This window comes from Buceros rhinoceros, unplaced genomic scaffold, assembly GCF_000710305.1.
Source record: "Buceros rhinoceros silvestris isolate BGI_N320 unplaced genomic scaffold, ASM71030v1 scaffold8241, whole genome shotgun sequence".
Lineage (NCBI taxonomy): Eukaryota > Metazoa > Chordata > Aves > Bucerotiformes > Bucerotidae > Buceros > Buceros rhinoceros.
This window is the reverse complement of record NW_010394843.1, coordinates 102136-125422: the sequence shown is the minus strand read 5'-3', so window position 1 is coordinate 125422 and position 23287 is coordinate 102136. Positions and strand designations below refer to the sequence as shown.

At 41.0% G+C, this 23287-nt stretch overlaps 1 protein-coding gene across 1 annotated transcript in view; it reads left to right on the top strand.

Moving 5' to 3' along the window:
• Positions 1-1476: 1476 nt before the first annotated feature.
• Positions 1477-23287, top strand: part of COL24A1 (collagen, type XXIV, alpha 1) — a gene marked incomplete at its 5' end in the record, with an annotated part of 121755 nt that continues 99944 nt past the window's right edge. The window contains 6 exons of the mRNA XM_010145348.1: positions 1477-1538; positions 8008-9311; positions 11318-11371; positions 13605-13658; positions 15246-15299; positions 17377-17430. Coding sequence (XP_010143650.1) covers positions 1477-1538; positions 8008-9311; positions 11318-11371; positions 13605-13658; positions 15246-15299; positions 17377-17430 — 1582 coding nt within the window. The remainder of the gene's footprint in view (positions 1539-8007; positions 9312-11317; positions 11372-13604; positions 13659-15245; positions 15300-17376; positions 17431-23287) is intronic.

Here is a 23287-nt window from a genome sequence, read left to right as displayed (position 1 = left end):
CCATTATCGCACCTTACTGTTCCTTAAATTATTCATTTGTTCTGACTGCCCAAACTTAAGCTCTCACAATATGCAGATCCACTCTTTCATGCACTTGGATGTGTCTGGAATGTTTGAATTGCAAACCCTGGAAAGAAATATTAAGATTTTTTTCACTAAATACTGCTCTGTGTGTGTACGTACACATGTATTAAAATATTTAGATCATAGCATTATTTCTTGCCGTTGGTTTATGTATACGTTATCTTCGGAGCTGAAGGTAACCTGGCAGTGAACACACGGTGGAAGGAACTTTGGCATTGCTCTTTGAACCGTACGCTCCTGTGTAAAGCGGTAGGGTTTTCTTCCTGCACTTCTTTTGCTGTGCAAACCAGACTAATTATTTGGCAAAGTTACATCACGTGAAGATACAGGTGTTTAGCTGCAAGTGGGTTACTTTCGAATACTGTCTATTCCAGAACTCAAGTGCTCTCTGGCATGGTCTAGCAAATGCTTTCAGTCAATCCAGTGTTGAATATTTTGAAAAATCAATGAGGGTACATATGTTAATGTGCAAGAGGCTTGAGCTTGAGTTGTTAGTATCAGAACTGTATTTCTGGTATTTCAGAAGTATTTTGTCTTTGAGCTAAATAGGTATGGGTCCGTGCCTGTATGTCTAACATTGGCAGAAAATATACGTATCTTTTAATAAAAGATTCAGTCATTGATAAGAGTGTGATTAGATGCTAATCTGTCTAATCTGATGACTGAGTAAAAACACAGATGGTCTGGTTTTAATCACGGTAAAAATGGATTCTTTGCCCAACATACATCATGTTTCATTTAAAGCAAATTTTGAGCACATAACCTATATCAGCCTTATGTTTGTTGCAGTTGGTGAGCCCATGATATCTATCAGTATTGCACTCTTCTGTGAGCATAAAGCTTTAAGTCTAAATGTGATGGACTTTTTTTACTTTGTGAAGAGCATGTCTTGTTTGTAATGACAAAATTTTATAATACGAGAACAAAAATGTGACAATATTTTCATTTATATCAAAACAATGTAATATAGTGACAAGACAGCATGTCAAAGGCATCTAATAATCTCTGTAAGTATTAACCTGTCATTAATTTTATGGTTTATTTACAGTACCATTATTTTTTTTGTTCCAGGAAGAGATTTACTACATAGCAGCATTCACATTTCAAGACTTCTGCAAGAAACTATAAACCAGATGCAATTAGTTCATTAATAAAAGTCAGTGTAAAATAATTGTACTATATATAAGGCCGTACATAATCCTCGATCTTTGTGTAAAATGTTTTGTTGGCATCACTGGAAAGTTGTACAATCTGATGGCTTTGACCCAGGGCTTCCTGAAGTCAATGGTATCCTGCCATTGATTTTTGGATGTTGGATCAAGCTTCTAGTTCCTTGGAGATCTGAAATTGTAGGTGTTTTCTCACACGCTATTTTCTTTCTTTCCCTTTTAGGAAAACTGTCCTTTTTGTTGCAATATGTATAGCTGCGGGTGTTGCACAAGTACCCAAGCAAGGTGAGAATGCTTTTTTATAACAGGACATTTCTGTAATCTTTTACTAGATGAAAAGAGTAAATGGCTGTGGTTATTGGTGACCTTAGGTTCAGTTCATTAATGATGACTTAAAGAAAATACCAGCTACGGCATAATGAGAGCAAAAGTTTAAAGCAACCAGTTTGGAAAAGATGACCTTTTGAAAATTACTCAGATTTTCTGTCTATGAAATTGCTTACATATTTAAGCAAGCTCTTCATAAAAGAGAAGCCTTGTGCGGTAAAAGGCTTCGATTGTGTCTTCACTGCAAGTGGGTGTCCTTGGGGGTGGCAAGCTATGACTGCGTTACCTTTGCACTTAGGGCTGTGCAAGCAAACCCCTGCATATAATAAAGGCTTAGTCTAAGCTGGCATCGTTAAAGCAAATAGTGAAATCGTGTATTCATTTGTTTTTGCATTCAGATGCAGATGTTAGTGAGGAAATAGGGTTGTCTTGTTTTTAGTTTCTTTTTAATCTGCCAGCTGTTTTAACTGCGCCAGATGTGCAGCTTGCACTAGAGACTGCTGTGGGAATATTAGCATCCCAGAGCGCTGGAGGCTAACACGCCATTTAGCAATTTCTTATCTGCCAGGAGAATGGCAGCATCAGTTCTCTGCCATGTTCCTTCACTGTACAGGTCAAGTACGAAATGGGACACCCTTGGCAGGTAAGTATGTTAACTGCAGATACTCAGCTGAATACAGACAGTTGGGTTGACTGGTTAAGACACGACTCGTTCCTGAAGATGTTTTGCTAGAGCCCCATGGGAATATCTCAGCAGCCTCCCACTGTTATTCCCAATGATGCCTTTTTCCTTTTCATCATTCTCTGTGACTGGCGAAGCTTGTTTTTTTTTTAATTCAGTTGTAGGGGAGGGGGGCTTGTGGTCTGTCTGTCCTGCACACGCACCCCCAGACTTGTTCTCTATGTAGTTTTGTCTTCCATTGGTTGTTTTCCTGGTAAGGTTGGTTGTTGATTTTTCACATTCAGCTCAATGGGGGATATATGCTTTTGTGATGATGGGATTTTCCTGGGTTTTTCCAGTTGCTGTGCCAAGTTCTTATCTGCTGAGAGGCAGCACCCATGATGTGTGTGGCCTGCCCTGCTCCAAGCCTGTGGTCATGGAAAGGGAAGAGACTGTTCTAGGGATGCAGTTTGCACTTTCCCAGTGTAGTGGGAGCAGGTGAGGGGTGCCAGAGACATGTGTGCAGCAATGCCTTGAGTTGTCTTCATCTCTCCAGCCCACCTCCTCCTCTGCAAAGAAATAATCAATTTCTCCCACTTCTCATGTGCCTCAGCCTGAGAGTTGCTTTTGTAACAAAACTCCAGTCAGGGACTGTGAAGGCTTGCAGGACTGATGGACAGCAGCGACGTGGGGGAGTGGATGCAGTCTGAGGCTTCTCTGCCTCTCAGCTGAGAGTACCTTTCTGCACAGTCTTTGCAGTCTTGACATGCTTATATTTTAGAATATTTTTTTTCTAACCAGCAGATGAAGGAGCCTTGCTATATTTATTGCTCAATAGTGATTCTAGATAGCCATATGAGAAGCCTTACTGAATGGAAACTCCCCTCCACCCTCTGTGAACAGATGCCATACATGACTTACATCTTCAAGTGCTTGCTTGGGATCAAAACAATGCGTTGAACCTTAGTGCAACTTTCTGCCCATGAGTAAATTTAGTCCCTTTGCACATTGTGTAAGCAAAGTTCTAAGAAACAGTTCAGAGAACAGCAGACTGAGGAAACCTCCTCAAAGAAAAAAAAAAGGCAGCTCAAATCACAGAATCATTTGGTTGGAAGAGACCTTTATGATCATCAAGTTCAACCGTTCACCCTGCACTGCCAGGATCCCTTAACCGTGTCCCCCACCACCACACCCACACGGCTCTTAAACAGTGCCAGGACTGGGGACTCCACCATCTCCCTGAGCAACCCATTCCAATGCCTAATGACCCTCTGTGTAAAGAAATTTTTCCTGATATCCAACCTAGATTTCCCCCGACGCAACTTAATGTATCCTTCAGTCTCAGTATATACCCTGCAGAGCTAGTGCTGTTCCATTTGCAGTGCTTACAGTTCGTCTACTAACAGGATTGCCTGCCCATTAAGAATATGTTAAGACTTGTTATTAAAACTTTCTTGGTGCTTACATTTTGACAAAAGAGTATTCTGCCAAATATGAAGTTGCTAGCTAGAGTAATTAATGTTCCTTCTTTTCTGAGCTGATGGGAATGCATGCTTTACCTGAGAAGCTCTGCTTGGTTAGTTTTGGTAGGCTGCTGTAAATTGTTTTCAGTGGAGTATATGTAAAGATAGAGCCTCAGCCTTCAGGAATAGCGCTCTGAGTGTGGCTCAAGGCCATACAGAATTAATGCATCTGTTTGGCTTTCCTATGTCAGTCACTTGGCCTGGTGTCCGGGAGAGCATTGGCTGTGACCAGATATCTTAATTTACCCAACTGCAGGTGCAGCATCACCTAGGAAATGGCAACCTGAGGAGTAATTAGTCTCTGGTGGTGCTGTCTGACGAAGAACCCTTGTCTTTCCCCTACCTGTTCTGGTAAAGAGAAAGAGAGTAATGCGTATACTTGGATTGCTGAAATGGAAAGAGCACGTCCTGCCTTCAGAGTAGTCATAAGTATGAAGGAATGTGGAAAATGAAGAAGAGAGACTGAACAGAATAGGGGTGTGGAAGGATTAAATAGCCAAACCCCCTCATCCCACCTCAATTCTTTCTGGAGATTTTTTTCTTTTGTGCCACAAGAGGGTTGGAAGATTTTTTTTTTTTTTTTTTTTTTTTTTTTTTTTTTTTTTTTTTTTTTTTTTTTTTTTTACCCAAGCCTCTGTTAGGTTTTTTCTCCCCTCATGATGCAGTAAGGTTCTCAATTTTTTAAAGTTGTCCTAGAATGTGGAAGGAAAGCACTTGACACCAAAAACCCCAAAATACCTTTTCCTTCAAGTTGAGCTGTTGCAATTTAGGGGTCTAGTGGGTTGAGTTAAACAGTAAGTGAAGACAGATGTTGTACAGGCATGGCTAAACAAAGAAAACTGACTACTGATAGATAAAGTAAATAGTGGTTGTCATGCTGGGAGGAAGAGTCGAGAGGGTTGCCTGTTCTCAAACCCCTGTGTACTGCCAAGAGCTTCTGAAAGCCTTAAAATAAAATAAAAGTACATGTTGGACCAGAAATTAAATGACTGGCCAAAAAAGTTTGGAACAACATTTTGGCTTGATGGTGGGTTAACAGGCTGCAAGTCAGCACGGAATAATTAGTTGATACTTAATCTTTTGCTGTCGTTTTTCACACAGAATTTATTTCTGTTTAGCTTCCTCAGGCCCTGTCATTGTTTGCAGATGTGCAGAACGTGTCTTATTTCTCAGCGTGCTCTCAAATGATTTTCCTTTTTTAGTAACTTTTAAACCACGTGCTGTTTTCAGATCAGGTTCGATTATTAGCCGTTCTCTTCTGTGCAGTCAGCTGGCCCAGGCAATGCACAGGAGTGCTGGGGCAGTGCCTCCAGCCTTGGGGTATTATTTGCATGTGTAAGACTTCGGCGTTGCGCAGAGCGCAGGGCCTGTGTTTCTTCCTAGCTTTCACAAGGGCAGGGTAAGTACAGCTTTCTCCTCGATAACTACGTGCAAACCATGTAGGACCTGGGTCCTGATAAAGTGGGGTTGTTCATTAGCGGATGCATTGTGCTCTGCTATCACCTGACCTCTGTTATCATTTTGACAGATGAAAATACAGCCGTAGTAAATTAATTGCTCTGAGGCAGAACATCTTGAGAAATTGGCATACGCACTACTTTCTGCAAAGGTATGCTTTCTCCATGCCTCAGTCTGTGCTGGCTACCCACCAGGATAATCTTGGCACATCCACGAATCTCAAACATGACTAGAAACACTACAAGGTGTGTAATTAATTTTCAAGATGTCCAGTGCATTCAGGTTGATGCTTTTAGTTCCAATTTATAAACCACTCTTGAGGAAATCTCAGGCTCTTTTCATAATTTACCACTGAAACTGAGCCAACATCTGTCTGTTCTTAAATTTTCCTATGAATACATTCAGTAAACAGAAAGGAAGGACTGGGGAAGGAGCCTTCTTTTTTTCCTCTACAAGAGTGAACATCCATTGTTTCAGTTGCTCTTTTCTCTTAATATAGCAGATAAGCCTTAGCCTTTCTTGATTACTACAGATTTGTTTATGCCATTTAATAGTTTTATTTACTTAGTATAAGCATAACATGCAGAGTAAAAGTACCCTCAGCTAAATGCTGTGGAAAGTGCCAGTCTCTTCCCAGTCAGGCTTATTAGATCAGTGCAACTGTGAGATACTACTAGTCATTTTTGATATCGGCAGTTCACTGAAGCTTAGATCCAGCCAGCTGTTCCAGTCGGGGAAGAAATAAGATGGTATCATATGCTTCTGTGCAGTGCTGTTTATGAAAACCACAATGTTCAATTTACCCGTGTGCAGAAAATCAGAAAATTTTGGTTAGAGGGACCTTGAACTCCTCTGGCACTACCTCCTGCTGAGATCAATGTTGAAGCTAGCTCAGGTTGTTGAGTCCTGTCCAGATGGGTTCTGAAGATCTCCAGGAATGGAGATTACACAATGTCTCTGGCCCCCTGGTCCGGCACTTAACCACTTTCGTGGTGAGAATGCTTTTTCTTTGTACGGAGCTGGAATTTCTTGTGTTGCAGCTCGTGCCCATTACTCTTCAGCTTTTCTGCTTTCCTTACAACCCCAGTTCAGATAATGGACAATTGTAATTAGATTTCCCCCCAATCTTCCCATCTCTAGGCTGAGCAAATGTAGTTCTGCCAGCCTTTTCTTTTGTCATGTGTTTTACCCTCAAAGTTCTTGTCTCATATTTCCATGATTGTGTTTTGTCTCAGTCTCTGCAGTAGTTCTGTAGCACCTTTCACAAACACCCAGCACAATCAGTGCTCTAAGTGCTGTCTTATGTTGTGACCCTGCAGGAAGACTGCTGGGAGCACCCTGTTTAGCTCTTGTTCTGTTCCAGCTGCATCCCAGGGGACCTAGCAGTATCTTTATATTCATCCTGAAGAAGAAGGTGTTTATGCCCACCAGATCCAACATGCCTAAACCTGATTTAGGCAGTACCAAATGATTTCAGTCATCTTTGACCGTTGATTTACCTTTTAGGAAGAAGGTGGCTTTGATTTCTTACCCCAAGTCAGATATTATTTCAGTTTCAGAGATACTGTGATGTTCAGGCTAAGGAAAAGGCTAAAGCACAAAGCTCACATTATATAAGACACTAGAGAATTTAGCAGTGAAAACACCGCTGCCCATTCCACCCGGTAGAAAGACCTCCTCTCCGGACTTCTATATGCCAGATCTATAGGACATACATCAGTGGGACAGCTTGTTTTTCGGTCTCCTTAATGTCCGCTGCTGTTTCCTGCTGTGCGTAGCACTTTTAACATCTTGCCTCGGTAGCTGCAGCCTTGCAGTCTCTGTGAGAACAGGTGAGCAAGAAGATGGGAGTGCTGCCCCTTGGGTCCTGACATTTCTCCTCTTTCCTTGTTCCTCACCATTTCTGCAGAGTTCACCTCATCCATGGCCCTAACAAGTAAACGCTGTGGAGGAAAAGGAGGTGGCAGCAGCAGCACACTATTGCATCTCCCCTTAAAGATCTTTGTTTTCCTTTAGTCTGACTAACTTTGGCACAGATACATACAACCAAGGGTGATCCCCCTTGATTGGCAAAACAATTCCCTTCAAAGCCAAGTCTGTAATGGCACAGGGCCTCACTTGGTGGGAGGAGAGCTCCCTGGTGGCAGCCCAGCCTTTCTTCCCAGGTACCAGTTCAATTACCTCTGCAGCACGTAGTAGCTCCTTGGTAAGGCTTACCTTTGTATTTTTCTTTGAGCTAGTGATTATCTTCTGGTGCTCTATAGAGGTGTCACCGTGTTTTAAATAGCTTATCCCTTCTTAAAAACAAAGCAGCCCTTCTCTCAAATGTTTTAATTTAAACTTTTCTAATAAAGAGGAAAAGCACGGGTTTATTGCAGATTTTTGCAGGAGAAAGTTGCAAAAATTATCTGCTCAAAGAGTAGGCGGGATTAGCGGAATAAATAAGGAACTAATAAAGTGTGTCATTGACTGCTGCGAAAAGGTCAAAGACAGCAAAAGGGCATTTTTCAGTTTCATAAATGAATTAACCCATTGGCATTATGTGGACCTTTCTGTGTGTGTTTTGTCTTTTTAAAGATGGAAATTTTGTTCTGGCTTTATTTGTTTGATTTATGTGAAAGATTGGTGTGCCTTACACTAGGGATTTGGTGGCCTTGCTGTATGCAGTATATATGCTCTGGGAAGAACAGATTTGTTAAGATACTGTGTGTGTATTTGTTTACATGGATCTGAATTTATGAGCTTGTAAAGGAAATCAACGGTATGCCTTTATTTCTTTTTACAGCAATAGATGTTCTTCATCAACTAGGCCTTGTGAAAGATGTTCAACAGTCCTCAGAGACGACAGTGCCCTCAACATCATCTCTGTTACCTCAGGGTGTTCGTCTAACCGTATCAGGAGTTGTACTAACTGAGGATGCACATATTGAGTCCCCCATCATTCAAGTCATACCATCAAATCTTGGGCATCAGTTCACCTTATTGGTTGGGTTGTACTCTTACAGAGTAAATAATGCTTTCCTTTTCAGTGTTAGGAACAAAAGTAGACTGCAGTTTGGTGTCCAGCTGCTACCGAGAAAGGTAGTGGTGTACACTGGAGGGAAGCAGTCTGTATACTTTGATTATAGTGTTCATAATGAACAATGGCATTCATTTGCCATTGACATTAGAGACAAGACTGTCTCATTATTTGCTGAGTGTGGAAAGAAGTACTATAGCAGGGAAGTACCTTCTGAAGTAGAAACATTCGATGTGGATGGTTTATTTACCCTGGGAAGGATGAACTCTCATTCTGTCAGCTTCGAAGGAGTTATATGTCAGCTAGATATTATTCCCTCTGCAGAAGCCTCTGCAAACTATTGTAAATATGTGAAACAGCAGTGTCGCCAGGCTGAAACATATCGATCTCTGCTAGGAGCTCCACATGTGACAGATGGGCTGGACTTATTTTCAACGATGATGTTTGATGAGCAAAACCAGTCAGAAGGCCTATCCGCTTACAGAAGGAAAGGAGCATCAAGTATTCCTGTTACCAGTGTTGCTCAGATTCACTTTCTACCAGAACGCTTTGAGTCAAGAAATGTCTCTGCACTGGAGCTTGCAGAGTCCAGACCTCTGTTGCTGGAAGCTTGGCCTGAAACAGAACTCCAGGAGAATATCAATCTGCCTCTTCATCAGCAGGAGACAAGCAAAAAAGGAAACATCACTCAAACCCTCACAGGATCATATACAAATAGTACAGATAGTACTACAGAAGATGCAGGCAGACAAAGGGAGCCCTCTCTGATCTCCTCTGTAAAAGAGAACAAAACTAGAAGCAAGGGAATGGACAAAGCAAAACAGGATTTAGAAGAACCGAACAAAAAGCAGCAAGTCTTCAACACAACCCTGTACAGTTTGCCTGCTGACTTCTTTCTGGACAGTCAACTCAGTCCAGGGCAGGAGGGTGCATTTGATGCAGATGAGACTTACCACATGGAAAACAGTTATGAAATTGGTATTGATAATTATGCTTATGACTATGAGGATCTTGACAAAATGTTTGAATTGGGAAGTGTCAGAGGTCCAAAGGGGGAAACTGGACCTCCTGTAAGTTATCTTTACTACTTTTTACTATAATGCAGCAACGTACGTTTAACAGAGGCTTTGAAAGAAACCTCGCAAAGCATGCTAAAGCTGTGACTGCAGCTTCTCCCGCCTGTACTGTACAAATGTTTGTCTGCTTATGTCTCTTTCCTGCATGTAATTTTGGTGTAAGTGTTGTATATTTTTATTTATTGGCAGAATGCAGACACATCCAATCCACTGATATTCTGGTGAAGTAGTAGGCAACCCAGACTTCTTTAAAATTTGAACTGCAGCCAGGTGTTTGTTAATTTGCTAATCCTGGAGACTGCTCACTTAATAAAATCAGAGGGCAAATTCTTACAGTACATAAATGTAGACACTGCATCATGCAAAAAACAGCCACACTGCTTGGAAGACTGATGTAATTTTCTCAGTTGAGCAATGTTGTCAAAATTCGCAATTGTAGAAAGAGTCCAGCTGCAGAATCTAGACTGGTAAAACTATTCATAACCCAAGATTACGGGGTCACGTAAACCTGCGTGTAAAATGACTTTTAGGAGAGTGTTACAAGAGTTTGTGGCATTTTTTTCAGCTCACAGAGCGAGTGATCCCTGAAACAATTGCAAATGCACAGTGGTGCTTTTAATAGATTCCTGTTTGTCCTTTCTCATTGTGTGTGCGAGGCTCAAACTTTTTAGTACGTAGTATATATGAAGCTACAGACAAGAAAGAGCAGCAGTTCCTGCTCCAGCCTGGGAAATATGATAGTGCTAATTTGAGTTTTTGGTTAAAATTCTTAAATCATGTCATGGAGTAGATAATTCCGCTTGATTGGGGTTTTCTTGTGTGTGTGTGTGTGTGTGCGCATTTGTGCGGTTATTACTGGAAAGCAATTTGATATGCATTAAGCAGCTCCTAATATATATTTGAATGTGCCCATAAATCTATTGCATGTATTTTTTCAGCACTGAAATATTTTTCTTAAAGTAGTCAGCAACTGAAAACCTATTTAAAAGTTGAGTTTTTACTCCAAACAGGATCCAGATGCAAAGGGGTTGTTACACAATTGAAAAATGGGTTAACAAGTCAGTCATGTTAGTCCAGGGGTGCTCTCGCTCAATCTCTTTTGAATGTGAAGTCAGGCTTTTTTTTTCCCCCTCTTTTTTTGTCCCTTACAATAGCGTTTATGGGGACGTATCACTAAGTATGCAGTCGTCGTCAACATGAGGTTAATTTCCAGTTTTGGAGCTTAGGATGTTTAGTAACCGCTAATGGAAGTTTTTAATTTTAGCGCATAGCTTATACATTGATATCTCAGCTGCAGCCAAGAAAGTTAAATCCAGTTTTTACACGGCACAGAAATCGCTGCTGCTAATGCTGTTGGTTGTTTGCATTACTAAGGAACTCCAGGCAAATGCTCAGTTTGGTGGTTTTTTTTTTTTCTAGACACTGACACTATGCATACAGGGTCAAAGATGATGGCTGATTTGGAGAATTCAGGGATGTCTATGTTACCGTTTTCAGTCCCTGTCTTACAGACTGGGCACACAGAAGTTTCTCTTGTCCAGGAAGGCAGTTAAAGCAGACCTTGCGTTTGGTATGGTCTGCAGCAATGAATATGGTGCATTTGTACTGAAGTGTTTTGCTGGCTCAGGGTTTGAATGACATGCCCAAGGTCTGAGAAGTTAATCTAGACCTGTGTGGGCACTAGTCTGGCTGAAGGGGCTAGCAGCCACCACTGGAACAGAGGGTTCCCAGGAACAGAGGTAAAGCTAAAGCACTGTGCTGCCAGGAGGCTGATGCCAAAGGGAAGGGAGGCCTCTGCAGTGGCCTTGTCCACAAAAGCGTTTGTAAGGAACTGTGCCAGATTAAAAGCACACGTGCTTGTAGTTTGGGAATTGGTTTTCAAATTGAGAAGGTCTGCACAAGCAAAAAGTCATTGGTTAGAAGAACCGCTCTGATTCAGACTGGTGATATTGTCCTTGCATCGGGTTTTAGCCTCAATTGTTTTGATTTTCTATCACCAGGGTCCTCCAGGTCCTCCAGGTTTACCTGGTCCATCAGGAAAGAGAGGTCCTCGGGTGAGTAAACCGACCATGGTCTTCTGTAGCTCTAGGCAGGTCACCAGTTATCAAACTGGAGTTTGCATAATTTTGTTTTTCTCAACTATATTCAAATGCTTGGTGATTACAAAAGTGTGTGGTTCTTTGGCAGATGATAGGTTTAAGGAAGGCAAAGCAAACAGGTTTTTTGTTTGCTGTGAGTCTCCAGCATAGTTAATTCTGTGTATGGGTGTGTACACAGAGCATTGCTATTTTTGTACCTAGCGTTTGCTGCTCCCCATATTAACTTTTAGTTTTTCCATGCTATTCCCATGTGCTGCAATCTAAGGTCACGTTCATTTGTTTTTGGAATGAGGGAGGGTGAGCAATGCGCGCCAGGGCCACAGAGGAGCAGGTGGTGGATACAAAACTAACCCCTGCAAGACAGTGGAGGCGGGGAGGGGACACACCACTCCTCAGAATCATTTTTAGTCTCTTGTGTTACACAGTTTGCTGAAAGGAGTCATAGAAATCTGCGTAATTTGCCCAAGAAGTGAGTACAGTAGCAAATGTATAACTTACCTTGTGTGTCTACATGCACCCCAAGATGAGCCGGGTCAGCAGCCTTGCCCTGTGCAGGAGACAGCGCACAGGATTTGCCACAGTGATCAGAACGCCACAGCCCAGCTGCCATGAGCATGGGAGAAGCCTGTGCCACTGCAAGGACTAGCTGGTGGGGCAGAAGAGGGTAAATCTGGTTTTGCAATTTCTGTGTACACAAACATGCTTGAGGAGTCCCTGAGGTTGTGCTTGATTTGGAGGGTTTTAGGGGAAGGGCAGCTGGAGGGAACAGGTGAGCATTTATTGTGTAGGTGATTTCAGGCCGTGGTGTTTGGGGATGCAAGCGAAGTTGGGCTGGACACTTTGGGCATGGTATCAACACCTGATTAATGGTTAGGGATTTCCATGAAAGATGATTTTGATCTCTGTAATTCTATGGTAGACAAGTCCACATTTGGCAGTTAAGGTTTTCTAAGCGTCTTGGCTTGTTCCGAGTTTATCAATAATGGAATTTCAGCAATTTCAGAATTAGTGGTGAGGTGAAATTCCCCTGCTGCCTCTAATTTCGTGAGGATAATTTTGCACCTCTGTTGCAGTACTATGCCTCAGATGATAACATTGCAAGCAACAAAACCTAGGAACCGCTTAAGCACTGCAGCTACATTGGCGCTTTCTGCTTGTTTCCTTTCTCCTAAATCCCTGAGAGCGCCTCCAGAGTTGCCAGTGTGCAAATTAATCTCTCAAACAGCACATGGGATTAGCATTTCTGTGGAGTTATGTCAACATTGTCATTAGCGAGAGGGAGCTTTTAGCGAGAGTACAGCTTTCAGCGTTACTGTAAGGTATAACCAATAAATTGCGACTCGTGTGAGGGAAGGAACACCGAGTTCATCTGTTGCTCAAGCACTGAATCTTTGAGCAAGCTGTAAAGGAGTTCTACTATTTTTGGAATTTGGATTGATTGTTTGGGTGGGATTTCCACAAAAGCTTCGTGCCAGCCTTGTTGCTGACAGGGATAGGTTTTCACCAGTTTTCTTTCACCAGTGTCCGGAAGATGAATAGCTGCTGACAGCCGTTGCAACAAATATTTTCCCCAACGTGTAGCTTGTCAAGGAGTGAGGATTGCTGAGTGGAGTGCAGAAACAGACACTTACCCTGGAAGGCGTAGATAGTCCTGGCAGCCTGTTCTGCTGCTGGAATGGTTTAAGTTCAACTCCTGTAGTAACAAACTCATTTTCTGTACTGGCTTCGGGAGAGTCGTGTCGGTGAAGGGTTTTTGTCTGATTTGTTTAGTGAAGGTGGAATACATCACTTTGAATTATCTTTTTAAGTCAGTGAGAACTGATCCGCTTCCTCCTCTTTGCAGTATATAGCTTTGTACCTCAGAAGTGATTTTTTTTTTTTCCCTGATTTTTATCCCCTAATTCCAAGTTTTGTAGCTGGAGAGCAACATTACAGTGACTGTGTGCCAAATACCTGTTAAGAATTACTTAGGAAGAAAATAGAAACTGGTATTTTCAAAAAGGGAAGTACTCAACTTCACTCTTAATTTTTTATGAAGATGTGCGTGTTTTATTTCTTAGACCTTTGAAAATCCTGACCAGCGCTTCTAAAAGCAACAGTGATAAAGTAAAATAATTCTCTGCAAACTGTTCTCACTTGTTCAGTGGAGTACTGAATAATCCCACTTTTTTGTTTGTTTTTTGAATAGGGTATTCCAGGGCCTCATGGTAATCCAGGTTTGCCAGGATTGCCAGGTCCAAAGGTGAGTTAATTTAATTTTTCCATGTTGCCGTGTAAATACGTTAACTTCTTAGTGACTTTTTGGAAGCCTCAGAACTGTTTCCCATAATAGAAGCAATTAGCCTTCTTTAGTTCACATATGGAGACTGTTACCGTAAACGTAATTTAATTAAATGTAATCAAGCAATTTGAGCTACAAATAAAAACAAAATAGCAGTTTATTCAGAAGAAAAAAAAAACCAACCAGACCCTGTGTGGAGAGAATGATGATATGGAAACTGTTACCCATGCAAGTAGTCTGTGCTTCCCAAAAGAGTTCCTGTAAATTTCTTTGATAAACTGGAATTTAAGTGAGAATAAACATTTCACTGCTGTAACCTTTTGCCTTGCTTTTTTGAAATAAAAAGGAAGAAAAATATGCTGCCACTCCCCATAAATTCCTCCTTTTTGTCGATGCCCAACCTTTGATATTTAAGTATTCTAGTATCTCAGACATCACTCAATTAATATACTAGAATAATTTTCTGAAGATTTACGGATGTGATATTTAAAACCCTAGACAAAATACTAGGCTGGATGCTCAAAATCTTTCAAACTTGTGTAACATAGGCTCTTTAAATAGGTTTGACAGATTTGTGCAGTTGCAGAATGCCTTCAACTCATATTTAGTTTGAAGAATTTGATAGATATTTTGGGAAAAAAATAGCAGCAACCAAGATTTGTTTCAGTACAATTCCTAATGTCAGGAATCTGACCTGTCATGACAGGTGTTAAAAACTGCTTGAGGACATAAAAAGAAATTTAGTAAAGCTTTCAGTGTCAAGCACTTTAAAGCCAAGGGTTTCCTAATTTTTTGTGTGTATGCCTTTGTTATTATCTAGTTCTGTAGGAACTGTTAATTAATTTTTACCATATTTATCCTGGCTATGCAACAGAATATGTTGCTAGGAAAATAATTGTGACCGATTCCTCCTAGGATTATGTATAATGTTTTATAACAGTTCTGTAGTTCTCTCTATGATTCTGAGAACAGAGAGACTATATATATATATAAAAAATACATATAATTTTATACTTATATATAAACATGTATGTATTACTATGTGCTTAGTGATCTCTTTCATTTCTGATAGACTCTAAGTCATCCTTTGCTGCATGTTTACAGCTCTGTCCTTCTCAGCCAGGATGCCTGTGCTGTGTGGGGCAGGTGCTGAGCACGAGGAAGCCTGGACCAGATTACAGTCAATGCAGTAATACAGTGTTCAGGGAATAGATGGTGTCCTGAAGTGGTGGCGGCACGGGGGGAGCGTTTCAGCTGTCATGTCTGCTGTAATCTTGCTTGGATTTACCAGTAAAATCAGCTTATCCAAAGTCTCAGTGACACTGTGAAATTTCGAAAATGTAAAACTCATTTTGAGGTGAACTCACACTATTGTATTTTGTTGTACTTCGTTGCTGAGAAAGTTATGAGAAAAACCCTCTAATAACAAGTGCATTTTATATGAACATTCCTTCTTTTGCTCTAACAGTTGAAAATACCTGTTTTCACGTATACTATTAAAAAAACTTTTCCCTGATGATATTAATGAGCTTACTTTCTCTGAGGCAGGGCCCTAAAGGAGACCCAGGATTCTCTCCAGGACAGGCAAAACGTGGAGAAAAGGTAATATTTTCTTAATTATAGAAAATATTTTGTCCATCCCATTCTTTTGCTGAAGTCTTGTTTTGTATTCAGACAAGTTCTAACAGCACTGGTAAATACTCTGGTATTTACTGTGACGCTGGTGTATTTTGGCAGTTAATTATGTGAAACTGACAGTGAAGACACAGGTGACATAATGCACCAAAGACAACTAAAAAGTTATATTTAAAGCTGAAACTTAAATGAAATCAAATATATAATTTAAAAAATAAAATTAAAAACTTAAAGGGAAGTACTAGAACAATGAAACTGAATTCTATTCACAGTGATATAATAAAGCACAGATTCCAGTTTTCTTTAGTACCCTGCATTAGTCCAGAAAGTTGTGTAAGAGACATAAAATTTGGTGATGGCAAGTGCGCACATTATTGCATGTAGTATTATATTTAAATACTTCTTTTAACTGACTCTTGATGCTAATATTTGTCCTTTCACTTCAAAGGCTTTTTCTGCTTGTTCCTCCTAAGCTTCTATAGCCAATCTAGCAGTTGCTCTCTCTGCCCAAAATATTTGAGTATAAATATTTAAAATTGTTCTTCATAGAAATTGTGGGCTTGAAAGCTTGTCATTAATTCATTTTTAGATTGCAGATCTACTGACTGTGTATGAAACTTTAAATTTGGTGTGGTAATAGTAAAAATGTAACTGCATGTTTGCGTATAATGTGTTAGCCTATGCTATGTCTTTTAGGATATCTTGTATTTATGCAAAGTTTTATTAAAAGTGTTTGCTAGTAGTTCAATTGTGGAACATTTGTGCAAAGTAGAAAACACTGTCGGAGTCCAGGATCACTCTTCCTATTGAAACAAGCATTAGCAAATAACTGTTGTTTACTAGCTGCTTATTTTTTTTAATGCATATCTTCTGTGAAAAGCTAAAATTCATGAATATTTTCAAAGTTAGAGGGCTGCTAAGCAAACCTCAGAAATGTCTGCTGGTGCACTGATAAGAAACTGAACCACAGCTTTTGTAGAAATAATGACATTATTTTAATCTAACCAGCTTTTGCTTTTGACAATCTAATCATAGTGGTGTGAGCTATACGAGTCTACCTGAACCTCAAGGTATATTCTTTGACATGAGCCCAAGCTGTCACAGAACAGACTAAAGCCCACCCGTGTGTGTGACCTGCACCTAAATACACCTAGCATGCATCTATAATCCAAAAATATGGGATTGATAGTATCTTTATAGTTCTCAGTGTTACGGCTCCTTAATTTTTCACCCAAGTCATTTACTCATGCTAAGTAACGGTCTTGAATTTACTTTGATGCTAACTCACTTCCTTGGTGATTGGTTCCTTGACTCATTGAATTTGGGCACTAATCCTCAAAAAGTGTCTCTTCACTGTCAGTCCTGAGCAAGGAAGAAAGAACTGGAGCAACCGTCCATCCTCCCCCAAATACAACAACCATAAATAAAGGAAAAAAAAAAAAGGCAAAACCCAGAAGTATCTCTTTCCACCTCCTTAGCATTTGAGATGCTCTAATTCTCGTTCTTGCGTACCATCATGCAGTTGCAAAGTGTTTTGAAGAATTTGAATGAGGGCAGCCCTTGTCACCATAACCCCTTTGTCTGTATGTTGTCTTCTACACAGATTAGGTTTACGCCATCTCCTGCCAGCACATACTACCATGGTGGCCTGATCCTCGGCTGAGGATTGTTGCCCTAACAGTAACAATAAACAGTAACTAACAAGCAATAAACAGTAATAGTTAAATACATAATGTGAGGTGGAGCCACTCGCTGCTGAGGGAAGGGTTACCTCCAGGACTGTGTAGCTTCCCTCACTCCCACTCATGGTGGCTGGAAGTAGCTATCAGAGGTTGTGAGCTGAGTCTCTTCCAGCCACGGTTTAGCCACGTGGCGAGGTGCAGGAGCGTACACAAAAACGCTTGATCGACGCTTGATAAAGCATTAGCTGCTTCTTCCTACTAAATGTCCAAGGGTGTGGAGCAGATACGCAGTTCTTTCTACGTGTTTCTAGGCCTGTGTCGCGTTCCAGTGAAACAGTGATCTGGGTGTTTTTGTTGTACAGGGTGATCCGGGCCCCACAGGCTTTCCAGGCCCACCGGGGACCAAAGGCCAGAAGGTAAGAGTCTGTTTCCACTTCCGTGTAACGCTCCTCCTCCCTGGTGCACGGCAGTGGCTGTCAGGTGGATGGATGGTGGCCAAGAAGGCAGAGGAGGACTTCAGGCCTGCCCTTGGTGCTGTGACTGTCTGCTGTGCCAGGCGCCAGGGCCAGCAGTGCAGAACCTTCCCTTGTGGCGAAACGGGGTGAGCTCATCACCACAGACTGTCAACGGCAGCCGCTCGGGTCGGTGTTCCTCAGGAGGCGCGGTGTGCCCCTGCTCGCACAGAGCGAGCTCTAGGGAGATAGCTTGCCCACGACCACAACCATCTTTGAACTCCACTGCATTCGCTTTTCCTCTTCTTCCGTGTGGTGCATTTTGTAGGCCAGAAAAAGGCTCCATGAGATCACATGCTCAGTATTCCTGCACTGAATTATTTGCTTTCTTCCCAAACGTGTGACAATTGCTAAAAGAGAGCTCAGGAGGAGTAAGTTCCAGTTTGGGGTGCTAATACGTTAATATGGATGTTAATATGAAAAATGTCAGGTGCCAGCCACAGTATTTAAGAAATACAACCAACTAATGGCAGTCCTCTGCATACGGGAAAGCATCAGGCGGACAGGTAGTTTTGGGGAGGGATCGTGGAGGATGTCAACAGAGGAAACGAGACAACCTTAAGAAAACAAGCGCAGAAGACTGAGACAGTGAGTATAGCTTATGTGGAAGAGGAGGACACCTGACCTAAGTCCACTAGGCTGGTTTAATTAGTCAGCTGGTGACTAACCAGTGATGAGTTGACAAAAAACAGCAAGAAAGCTGGAGGGGAAGTTCTACTAAAGATTGTCTTTGCAGAAGAGTTCAGAGTTGCAAGTGTAACAGAAAATCATGGAGTATGGCTACTGCAGGAGAACTTTGTAGTAGTATATGCTAAAGGCTGCTGTGAAGTGTCCATCGAAAGGACGGGATGAGTTGTTAGAAAGGTAGGCGCTGGAGTTTTAGGCCTTGGTTTCTGATGTACAGAGAGAATATTAATTGAATGCTTGCCTCCTGTGGGAACTAAAGAAAAATAGCATTGCAACAGAATTTATATTCAGTGTTATGTTTTGAGGTGGATTCATTCAACATCGCCTTGATTCTAAAGCTTATGACAATTCAAAAAAAAGAAATCTGGTCATTGATTTCTAGAATAGACCAAAACATAGTAAAAGTTGGACCAGAAAAGGAAGCTGTCACTCAGTTAGCAGCAGGAGAAGTGTGGAAATCTATCTTGCCAAACCTGTGGCCCACAATATTATGAACTGAGAAAAAGCGTAGCTGTGACAATTTGCATCCCCTCTGAGAGTTAACCTACAAGCCTGGACAATGATAACTTTTGTCAGTGCTGATCTTGGGCCACCTTGAGTCTCCCCAAGTATTGTCCTTTCTTATTTCATCAGGTTTATAGTCTTGCTCCAAAAACAAAGTAGGTTTTTTTTTTTTAAAAGCCTTTTAGATGGGAGGCAGCTGTCACTTGATCTAGATTGAGACTGGCGTTTTGGGACAAGGAAATTAAAATCTTATGGCCATGATGCTCTCTTCCCGCCACAGGAATTCACTCCTTATCTCAGGGTTAGAATCTGTGTGGAAAACCGTGCTCATTTGATCACTGGAAGTTTTACTCTGTTTCCACGTTGTGCACGTTGGACACTAACCAGAAGCAGTTAATTTCTGCCTGACTCGGATTGTAAGAATATCAGCTTTTGAACGGCACTGCACCTGTAAACAGTTAAAAGTATTTTATGCTTCATTTTGTTAATGACAAGCCCACAATTTATTGTGCTTTAAATAATTATCTTTAGTCCTTGCTTTTCAATATATGTAAATCAGTAAGCATGCTGTTAGCTCGTTGTGAGCTCAGAAACTGTTTTCAAAGGAATGTGAGCCCAAGCAGCTGTGATGTGAACCAGCTACAAGAAAAAACCCAGAAGAATCAAGTACTTCCATTTCTGTTTTGTACCCCAGTGCTACTCAGGAATTGCTATAATATTGAATAAAGAACATATTTCCAATATTATTTCTCATTCAGGTGAAAAGGAAGATAAAAAATCCTAAATATGAGTTAATTCTACTTGATTTTGACAGTCAGTTTGTGTTAACTGATAGCAAATAAAACCTCTAATGTTCTTCCAGATTTTTTTAGTAGTGGAATACAAATCTATGTTCACTTCATGGCAGTTACGTTTTGCCATGTTGACTTCTGTCAGTGTTTTCCTGAAAGAGCTAGAAGTTTGAAGTTTTTTCTTTATGGGATTCGTCACCGATTTCCCATTAAGTGGAGTGGTGGTTTTAGAGGGCTGAAGCGGAAGGTGCGCTGCAGTCCCTGCTGCCTTGGGCTGGGTGTGATTGTCCCATGCGAGGCTGGCTGTGGCTGTGGAGAAAATAGAGCTTAACCAGTTTTCTGATCAGGATTTACCCAGTTCTGAACCTCCTGTGAGACATTATTTGGTACCTATACATGTATTGTGGAAGTTGGAGGCAAGTGTGCATTCTATTTTCACTGTTTGGACAAGAATGACTTTGAGAAGCTATATGCTGTGTGGTTTTGGTTCTGTTTTTCTGAGTATCCGAGATCGTGTTAGGAAAGTTTCCTGGAAGGATTCATTTTACCCCTCAAAAAGAGTTTGAAGCCCTCAATGCAACAGAACAGCACTAGTAAACTACTGTTTTGGATTAGAACTATAAAATGATGTGTTTCTTTTTATAAATCTAAGAATCTACACTTTTTAAAAAATGAGATAGTAAAACAAACGTATGTTAATAATCAGGACACTGGGAACAGATTATTGTGATTGACTTCATTTTTCGTTACATGCCGTGTGTCGGAGTATGCATCCTTGTGGTTGGCATATTTCTTATGCCTGGAACTCACACTGTAAAACGCCACATTTTGCTCGGGGGTACGGCTCCAAATTTGTTCTTGCGTAAGAACAGAAAATGGCGTGTTTATGAAGAGTTGAGAGGCCTGTTTCCTTTAGGTGTCTTTTGAAGCTGAGAAGCAACGGCAGGAGATGAGGGTTAGTTTGAAGAGAGTGCTGTTTCCAGAGCAGTTGTGTGATCTCATACCTGGAGCTGTACTGACAGGACCATCTTTAAATCAGCTGTCAAAACTTTCTTTATATGAGTCCAGAGATCTTGCAGAGTGGAAGCCCCCTCCTTCCCCCTGTCCTCAAAAAGGTCCTGCTCCACTGTACAGACAGGCGAGTACTTGCATCTGCTAGCCAGAGTACTGGGAGGTAGACTGTTAGCCAAAGGCTGTACTCCTGGATGTTCACTTGCCTGGGATCGTGGCAATGCGTTAGAATGACTGCAGTGCCTGTGTGATTGCAGGTACTTTACAATGATATTGGAAGAGATTTTTAAAAAGATTGGCTGCAATTATTGAACTAGCCTTATTACTCCCTAATATATGTATAAGGGAGTCACAGGTATCTGGATCTACCGAATCGTGATAAAATTCACATACCATAATATGGTAAGACATGTTGAAGGAAAATACTTGGTTACAACCTGAGAAGAGCTTCCTATTTCCTCTTGTCTTTAGCATTCTGTAAAGGGTAAAGCAGATAGACAAATTTCAAAACAGTACCTGTGGTGATGTCAACATTATGCTAACAAGTGTCTGCCACTGCTTCTCCTGGAGAGGGCAATTTTCCTTGAGCAGGAGGAAACTTCAACTCTGAGAGAAATTCCTCTACTGAATTAGATGGCAAAAAGATCCATCTGCTATACATATGCTTTTTTTTCAAGCGATATTTCCATTCCTTAGATTATTCAGGCTAGGCAAAATCTTTTGTGTGTTAAAAATCAGCAAACAAGATAGAATGGAGCTTTGAAGAAAGAAAACCAACAAAAACTATTTGCCAGTGAAGAAGTTTTCAAAACTGGGTGCCGTGTGGTCACAACGTGGAGTTGATAAGTGAGCATTGCAGAGGCTCATGTGACAGTGCATGGAAATCTGTTTATGTGCTAGATTACCCCATGCCCAGAAAATTTTTTCCTGGTGCTTCTCAGAGACTAACATCTCTCTGTAGCTGATGCTTGTAGCCTTAGGTGTAACACTTCACCTACTGATTTTTAGAGCCTACAGAAACTTCTTGGCCCTCTAGAAAAGTTGCTGGTGTTATGCAGGTGTATTTTAATAAGAAATGTATAAAAATTCTAGTAAAACACAATGGGCACCGGTAAGATGGAAGGACTCGGCTTGACCAGTCCTTGCTGTTATGATGTCATGTTTACATTTTGCTCTATACGGACTTCACTCCTCTGGGTCTGGCTGTGCCTAGGCATATGGCAGAAGTCAGGCACTTAAACTTGCGATGGAGTCTTTTCTGAGTCGTATTAGTTAGCAGTAAAAGATTTCTCTCCCATCCAGACCAGTGTATTCTTGCAACTTGCTGTGGGTTTGTAATGTGCTTGAAGTCTGTATTGCTGTAATTGGAAGCTTCAAATCTTTCTCTTCCACACTGAGCTTTCAAATCAGAGCATTAATCTTTGTTAGGAATTGGGAGGTGTTTCATTTTGCACACCAGCGCACGTTAACTTATTCTTTGTGTTTTAATTTCATCAGAGCAAACCAGGTCTTATGGGTATGCTCAAGAATATGAACCCAAACTAGTAAAAAACCCAAGAATTTAAAGAGGATTAACTGTCACAGGAAAGGAAACTCATATGTGAAAACTCTGTGTTTGGAAGGATACACATTTTAGCATTGTTTAGCTTCATTTCCAACCCGTGTTAACTCAGAAGAGTATGGGCGTACTACTCTAACATACGAGTGCAGAACAGTTTTCCTCTGGCAGAAAGTGCTGTTGTGTAGAAACATGCGCACCAGTAATCAGTCGTCCTTCACCTCACAGTTCCTTGTGTGCCTTCTTTTGAGACTGTCCATGCAGGCGTTAATCAGCTGAACTGACCCACTTCAAAATGGACTTGTGATAAACTCCTCTCTGAGTGTTTCTGTGTATAGCAGCATTGGCTTTTCTTTTTTTCTTGTACAGAAACAAACTACTGAGAGGTCTCTTCCAACAACACCTGCTTGAGTTATCATTTAGGCATAGAGGGAGGATACAATTCTGAAATGGATAAAACCTCATGAAACGGAGAGGGCTGGGTCTGTAAAAAAGGCTGTATGGCTTTGAGGCACATTTTGAAAACTAAAGATGAGTTACTGGCTTACACTGGCATCTTCAGTTTTGCTTTAGCATTTCAGTAAAAATTTGGTCATAGGCATGCATTAGTATCCTAAATTGAGATATTTCATATTAACTGTTTTGCCCAAGATCAGCCCCTGGCCACCTGTGTTACAGATATTTTTTTTTTTTTCCCCAGGAGCAATGCAGACCTGCTTCCTTAGATATAAGAACATCTATAAATTATTTAGACTTAAGCTACAGGAGAGGGCTGAAGCTAGAATGCATTATAATTTTGCAAACTGGCAATGCCATGTGTGTGATTAGCAAAATGAAAGACCACTCCTGCTGTGCTGGGTTTGGAGCAAATGAGGCTGTGGGTTTCTTGATGATCAAGATCCATCAAGCAAGCCTGTAATAGTAAAATTGCAAAATTTTGAACCCTTACAGATGTCATTCTCTTCTATTATCTAAGACTAGCACAAAGCAAAATAAGTCCATCTTTTAATTTTGTATATAATAAAATTAATTTCATGCAGAAATAGTCTTGTGGTCACGCAAAATCTTACCCAAAATTTCGGGATACCCAATCTGCTGAAATCAGTTGCAGAATTCTTTGTTGTTATACTGTGTCTCAAGTCTCTACTGACTAATGAGTGTCATCATGCTGCAAGGCAGCCAGATGTCTGACATCTGCCAAGACATTCCT